General features: G+C 49.6%; 1 protein-coding gene across 1 annotated transcript; it reads right to left on the reverse strand.

The window, feature by feature from the left end:
• Positions 1-2984: 2984 nt before the first annotated feature.
• LOC310837812 (uncharacterized protein) lies at positions 2985-6556 on the reverse strand. The gene is made up of 2 exons (XM_083724963.1): positions 5551-6556; positions 2985-3895 (listed from the first exon to the last, which is right to left on the reverse strand). Exons 1-2 carry the CDS (start codon positions 6194-6196, stop codon positions 3384-3386), a joined length of 1158 nt encoding a protein of 385 aa, XP_083581089.1. The 5' UTR covers positions 6197-6556; the 3' UTR covers positions 2985-3383.
• Positions 6557-7788: the final 1232 nt, after the last annotated feature.

Raw genomic sequence — 7788 nt, forward strand, 5'->3', positions numbered from 1 at the left:
GCCAAGCCAAAGCACAACTAAGTGCAATACAGCCATCTTCTCAGGAAAACTCTTCACAAAGTTCAAGAGGTCAAGACACAAAGACTTTAGCAACTAATCCACACCTAATGACCCACCTAAGTGGTACTCAGGATATCACTCAAGAAATCACTCAAGGTATCTCTCAAGTAATTAAGGAACAAAAGAAGAAAAGGCACACTAGCCTGGGAACTTCCTCTCTGCCCAGAACATTGGAGGCTAGACACCACACCCCCTCTACAGTATTTATAGGAACTCAAACATTGAGATCCCGCTCTGTTCCAGTAACAAGAAGCCGAAAGCACCAGCCTGAAGATGACGAGTGAGACCTCGTCGAAACGTCGCCTAGACACCCCAACTTTTACACGGGAAGACACCCGAGGACACCAAAACCTGCATTCCTGTACCCGTGAAAATCTACGAAAGCATATATATATATATATATATATATTCCAAATGCACACACCATAAGGAATTCACATTCTACCATCCGAATCCAGTTCATACAGTTTAAGTAGAATTGATTGATTGATTGATTGATTATTTATTTATTTATTTAAAATGGGTAGGAAATGAATTGGGGATGAATCAGAAGGGAGGTGGAGAGTTAAGTGGAACTGGAAAACCACAGAGGAGCAGGGGGAAATCAAGGCCAAGGCACCCTCCAAAGCATTAAAACCATGCCCCCTTAATGAAGGAGAATTCTAGCAAGCCCTCATAAACTAGGCAACCACCATTAGAGCCAGACACCTGGGTTGTTGTTTTTTAAAGATGATCTTAAAGCTGAAATTCTTGCACTGCCGACATCTATCTTGTACCAAATGCTGCATGTGTGACTGATCCCACAGATGTGAAACATTTCCCACAACCTTGGAAATAACGCCCTGAAATGGACCGTGAAAGTGGACTCCCTGCCACTTGCTTTTAAACACTTCCTCCCTCTGCACCCTATGCTTTTATCCAGCCCACTTGGGAGACCAAATGCACACAGCTATGCATAAAGAGAAAAAAAACGTAAGAATCAACAACCTTGGGCCAAGAAAAGTGGCATTCCTTTGCCTTTATAAATCAAGCAAACATACCCAGAATCCTAGTATTCTAGAGTTGGAAAGGGAGCACAAGGCTCTTTTGCCCAACATGGAGCTTGAGTCTCATGCTCTACAGACTGAGCTATCCCAGCAAGAATATATAATTGATTATTATGCACCACTGATTCTGTTTCAGCTAGTTGCAGAGAGGAGCAAAAATCTATGCACGGTGCTGACTGCCTCCCAAGGTCACCCGTAAGGAGTGCTGCTCATCATCCCTCCCGTGGCAGCTGGAGATTTCTCAAGGCATGAATACCGTGCACTGCCAAGTCCATCTCCATAGCATTATGGGATGGATAGAAATCTTAGGGCACTATCCACCCATTACTTCCAAATCCTTCATGGGCTTCAATTTCAAGTTAATAATATGTGCCCCGCTCCCAGTGCAATAATTGGGAGTATTATTGCAGGAGTGCAAAGGGAATACAGTGGTACCTTGGTTCTCAAATGCCTTGGTACTCAAACAACTTGGAACCCAAACACTGCAAACCAGGAAGTAAGTGTTCCAGTTTGCAAACCTTTTTCGGAAGCCGAACATGCTCCGTTTTGAGTGCCACACTTCTGTTTCGAGTGTTACGCTGAGGTCTGTCTGTCTTTTCTATTTATTTTGCGTTTTTGTTTTCACAGCTTTTTTTCCTGACTGTGTGGTACCCTGTTCTGCTACTGATTGATTGTGTGACTGCAGTACAGTGGTACCTCGGGTTACATACGCTTCAAGTTACATACGCTTCAGGTTTCAGACTCTGCTAACCCAGAAATAGTACCTCGGGTTAAGAACTTTGCTTCAGGATGAGAACAGAAATTGTGCAGCGGCAGCAGGAGGCCCCATTAGCTAAAGCGGTACCTCAGGTTAAGAACAGTTTCAGGTTAAGAATGGACCTCCGGAACGAATTAAGTACTTAACCCGAGGTACCACTGTACATTGTTTATTGCTTTCATTTTATGGATCAATGGTTTCGTTAGATAGTAAAATTCATGTTAATTTGCTGTTTTAGGGGTTGTTTTTAAAAGTCTGGAACGGATTAATCCATTTTGCATTACTCTCTATGGGAAAGCGCACCTTGGTTTTGGAACGCTTTGGTTTTGGAACGCACTTCCGGAACAGATTAAGTTTGGGAACCAAGGTACTACTGTAAATGCGCTTTTAAGGACATCCCCTGTAGCTCTCCAGATGTTGCCGAACTACACCTCATTGTCTCTGACCACTGGTTATGCTCGATGGGGCTGATGGGATTTGGGAGTCCTACAACATCTGGGCAGCCACAGGAAAGCTACCCCTGCTCTGGTGCAATGGCACAACTCTGCTTTCAGAGCACTCCATTTCTCACAGCTGTACAGTATCACACCAACCCACACATTCAAACATCATTAGTCAGGCCACCCACATTGTTCAGGCCAGACACTGAGGTCCAGCTCCAAGCGCCTTCTGGCAGTTCCCTCATTGCAAGAAGCGAGGTTACAGGGAACCAGGCAGAGGGCCTTCTTGGTAGTGGCGCCCGCCCTGTGGAACACCCTCCCATCAGATGTCAAGGATATACACTCACTATCTGTCTTGTAGAAGACATCTGAAGGCAGCCCTATTTAGGGAAGTTTTTTATGTTTGATGTTTTACCGTGTTTTTAATATTCTGTTGGGAGCAGCCCAGAGTGGCTGGGGAAACCCAGACAGATGGGCGGGGTATAAATAATAAATTATTAGAATAAACCGACTTGTTTTTAGTGTTTAGACCTTCCTGACGGAGCCATTCTCTCACCCATGTGTGAGGAGGCCTGAGCTGGGTGCTCCAGCTCAGCTGTGTATGGTTTTAACCAGCCTCTTTTGTTTCAGACAAGAATGGAGTCTGAAACTAGTGTTTTTGTATACCAATTACTTGGGAACTTTTTGCCATTTTGTAACCAAGCAACATTTTACTGCCTTTGCAACTTTTTTTATTGCTGTATGGAAAAGCACATGAATCTGACCTTTGAAGAATTTTGTAAGTAAAGCAGTTTATAACTTACTAAATGTATGGTGGATCTTTGTGCTAGGGAAGTGAGATACTTTGGAGAGGACTATTAAGAAGGGACATTTTGGAATTCATTTGAAAGGGCTTTTCTTTGCTGCATGTTTTGACATGTTAAATCTCTGCTGAGGCTCTCCACCGGAGAGTACTTGCCCCAAAAGTGGGTCTTGGCTTCCAAAGTTCCAACAGTTTCCCCCCTCCTTACTACCCCCTCCTTTCTGCCCAACACGGTAACTATATATACTAATGCCCACCCCTCACAAAAGGGGGGATAATTATTTGCTACCCTCCAATTCCAAGAAGTTACTCCCTCCACTCTGCTGTGCCTGGCGAGGCTGCCGTTGTATACTGCTTGTTGAACGCAGGACCTCCGCGACGGACACCACGGCGTCAACCATGGGGTGGAGGATATCCCTTGTGCGCCGAAGCTCCGCCTCAATCATGTTGAGCTCCTTAATCCTAATCTCCCTCTCCAGATGGCTGTCCCTGGCCCTCGCCTCTCTATCCAGCTGGGCCTCCCTTGCCCTGGCCTCGCGGTCCAGCTGGGCCTCACGTGTCCGGGCCTCCCTGTCCAGAAGCATCTCCCTCAACATCGCCTCACGGAACTCCCCGGCGCTGATCTCGCCCCTCTCGTGAAGCGCCTCCATAGTCTCCCAGGTCCGCCGGTAGTCGGTCATGATCTCGTGCATCATTTCTTCATGGGACCGCCTCTTCCTCTCCCGCATGGACGCCATCCTCTCAGCTGTTGTCAGGGGGCGCCCCAGGGAGTTGTCCCGCCTGCCTCTGCCTGAAGGGAGAGAGGAAGCAAATTGTGATCTCTGGTGAGCTCTGTCAACTGCAAAGGTTGTTTTTTTACCAATCGCTCAGCCCCGGCTGGCACAGCTGCAAAGGACAGAGAATAGCAGGTGGCCGAGACTCCAGATTCCCTCTTTCCCTTTGGGTTAGTCAGGGGAGCATGGATTTACATAAGCCTGAAGCTTTGCAAAGGTAGAGCACTGGAGTAGGGGTTATAAGATGACTGGCAGGTGGTTTGGCCTGCAGGTTGGGAAGAAAAACTGGCCCACTGGGCCAAAACACCCCCCCCCCCCGTGTTATTGAGGGCCTCACTAGAGCCAAAGAGACCCAGGCTCAAGTTCCCCTCAGTCACAAAGCTCTCTGGGTGGCCTCGGGCAAGTCACTGCCTCTCATCCTAAGCTGCATCCATCACATGTCTGTTCTAAGGATGACATGGTGTGTAGTATAGAGCCATGTACTGAACTCCTTGGAGGAAGAATGGGATAAACATTCAATAAAGAGCAAGTCTCTTGTGCTGATCTTTAACATTGGCAGGAGGAGGCCCCAGACTGACAATGTCCCACAGAGCAGTATGAACCACATATGCGCTTTTATATGGGATATAAAAATATAAAAATAGGAAAATAATAAAACGAATAACCCTAGTTGTATGCTACCATGTGCCACTGGTGGGTGTGCATTATGTGGCAACACGAGAAAAGTCTGTCTTTGTAGTGGCACACCTGGTGCTGAAACACTTGCCATCACAGCGCCTACTGAAGAGACCTGTTTGCCCAGGCATTTTCGGAGATTCAGGGCTATGCTAGGGAGCCTGTTCTATGGTTTGCGCTTCCAATTTACAGCTGTTTCGAATGTGATCTTATGGAATCTGCATCTCGCACCCTGTCCTGGGATTCACTGAGGTGAAGGGAGGGTTGCAAATGCTCTCAATAAAATCATATCTAAGCCACAAAGGCAATTTTGTTTGGAAGGGTTTATAATGCAACCAAGCGTCATAATACATCTGCTGCCAATAATTAATGTCATTGGTAGCATAGCTGATATCATATCACCTGTGGAATCAAGCCCACTGAGCTTCTCCCTTTCTGAGAGCCTTTCCCCACCCTCTCAGCCAGCCGAATCCGCCCCACAGACCCTTTCCCTCCCGCCTCCATTTTCTGTCCTTCCTATACCCCTTGCTTCCTTTTTCCTGCCTGCCTGCCAGCTTATCCCACCATCCAATCAATTTGCCAGGGTGGAGCTGCCCTCACCCGGAATGAAGGCTGATTGGCTGCAGGGATGAAAATCTAAGCAACCTCCTCCCAGGCTCCTTCAGAGCCTCCCAGGCCCCCTCCCTCTCACATTCGACCAAAATTGGCCAGACCTAGACACACAGCACCATATGGCATTCCCGGCTAACCGGGACGTTTTGCATAGCATCCAACCTTACGCAGGCTCCACTCTTGAGACTAAATTTCACGTCAGTTCCTCTCTGGCGAGGCACATCTAATTCGGATCTCTAAACAGGGGGAATTCAGGTCATGCTACCCTACCCCACAAGAACCCAAAATTGTTCTTGTCGGTTCCCACAGCCGGTTGACACCTCGCCGGCCAAACAGCCGAGAGCACCCACAGAAAGGCCACCGCAGCAACACAACATTTGCTCACCAGCCACAGAATGGTGCCCATCTTCGCTGGGGCCAGCCACCGGTTGCCCGTATAAAGGCAGAGATTTGTCACTGGGGCACTCCTCCCCTATTTTGGTTTCAATCACATCCGGGTCGCCGGCCACCAGCTCTCGCGAGACCCCGAGGTTCGGTTCTGTTTCAGTGTCCGTGTCGGCGTCCATGCTCGAGAGCGTGTTTGGCGGCGTCATCTGGTTGCCCTCCTCTTCAGAGACCTGCGCCTCCATGTCTTCCGCCTCTTCCGTCTTCACCACCACCCGGGCAGATCCGTCCATGCTGGGCAGGCTCCGGTTCGCCACGCCGTCCATTTCTCCGCCAAACATCCGGTCCAGCTCTCGGAAGTAGCGGCAGGAAACCGGCTCGGCGCCGGCGCACACCTGCGCGTCCTTGGCTCTCCGGTAGCTGCGCTTCAGGTCCCGGGCCCGGTTGCGACACTGCGAGGCGTTGCGCTCGTGACCCCTGGCGATCATCTGGGCCGAGAGGTCCTCGTAGATGTCGCTGTTGGGGGGCCGGTTTTCGATCCATCTGAGAATCAGCAGCTCACCCCAGAGAGCGAGGAAGTTCCGCGTCTCCATCTCTGACCAAACCGGGGCGCGGGGCTGCAAGCGCTGGCGTGGGGTGTGTGGCATGCCTGCTTCGGCCTAGCCAGCCCAGGAATATCAGCACTGGACTCCAGGCAGCTCCAGGTGCCCCCACTACCTGAGAAGTGCCAAACTTCCCTCAGGAGACCCAGCAAGCCACAGCTGGAGGGAAAGAGCCCACAGCTTGCATGGAACAGGAAGGCACCAGAAGAAAGCCAAGATGGAACCTTTTGCACCAGCGAGTGTTCACATGAACAGTTGTTAGTCAGTAGTAACGTCGTGGGCGGAGCTTTGGCCGGGACTTGCAAGGATCTCTTTCGGACACTTGGCATGGCCAATCCCGCCTCGAGGCGTCACGGCCCCCAACCCACCGAGTGGCTCCTTCCAGGGAGAGGTGGAAGCAGCTGCGCCAGCGAGCCAATAGGCCAAGCGGGGAGGCGGAGGCGGCTGCTGCTGCTGCTGCAAGCAATGGATCCACCCTGCCTTTGCAGACAGGAAAAGGAAGGATTCCCGGCGGCGGCGGCTTTCCGCACACCCCTTTGCTCGCCTCGTCCGGCTTTGCGCGCTGCAAGCGGTGGGAATCCATCGGAGCGCCTAGCGGAATCTGGGGAGGCTTCTCTCTGGAGCGCATTGTGCCTCTAAAGGAAAGCTACAGGGTCCCGCCCCCCCCCCCTCTCCAAGCCCCTGGATCTCTTGCTTTTCTTTCTGTGGTCGGGAGCAAGCAAAGCCATGTCAGCGTAAACATATATTTCAAACAGCGCGAATGTTGACCTTGGAGAACTGCTTGTGATTGCGCCGCTGTTCTCCCCCTGCAGGTTTCGTTAGAAATTTGCAGAGCTGCAAAAAAGGGACGGGTGCTTGCAAAACAGCAGCGGCAGCCGCCCCTGGATCAGGCCCTGAAAGAGCGTTGAAGAGAAACTTGCAAACTTTTGCAGTTGGAAGGAATGCAGCAAATGGTCATGGAGGGCAGCGGGATTGAAGGGGCGGGGGCTGCTTGCAAATGTAATTGTGGAATGCTACCATTAATGTGTGGGGAGGAGACGAGGAGTTGGGGGGGGGGGGATGCCAGTGGGAAGCCAGGTGCGTATGGCTGGTACTGCAAGAGCTTGCAAGAGATCCCGATCTCCGCCTCCGCTGATGTTTGCCTTAAAGATTTCTTACTCCGTTCCCTACGATTTTCAAACGCTTTGTTTTTGCCCTCCGGGGGGCGCCCAAGCTCATTTTGTTAAAGGTGCGTTATATATCATATACTGTACAGCACAGCCAGATTGATATAGGACTAGAATTTTCTCCTCCAATAGTTTAGACCTGGAATTAAAGTTTAGGAACCAGCAAACCTCCCAGAACCGCCTGCTAAATTATTTTTTATAGAGACGCCTACCCAGAAATTTAGACTGTTGCAGTGTGTTTTAATCTGTTTTGGGTTTGTTGCTGATTTTATTTTTCTGGGTGTTTTGAATTATTGTTAAATCTTTTTACCTTTTCCGTGAATTGCTTCGAGGGTTGTTGTTGTTAGCAGTGTATATGTTTCTTTAAATAAAAAATAAAATATCAGGGGTTTCCCCCAAATTCCTTTTTTTTTTTTACTATTTTTAAACCAACCCAGATTCTTCCTCACCTGCTTGAATGCAACTGAAGAC

This window comes from Podarcis gaigeae, assembly GCF_964106915.1.
Source record: "Podarcis gaigeae genome assembly, chromosome: 2".
Lineage (NCBI taxonomy): Eukaryota > Metazoa > Chordata > Lepidosauria > Squamata > Lacertidae > Podarcis > Podarcis gaigeae.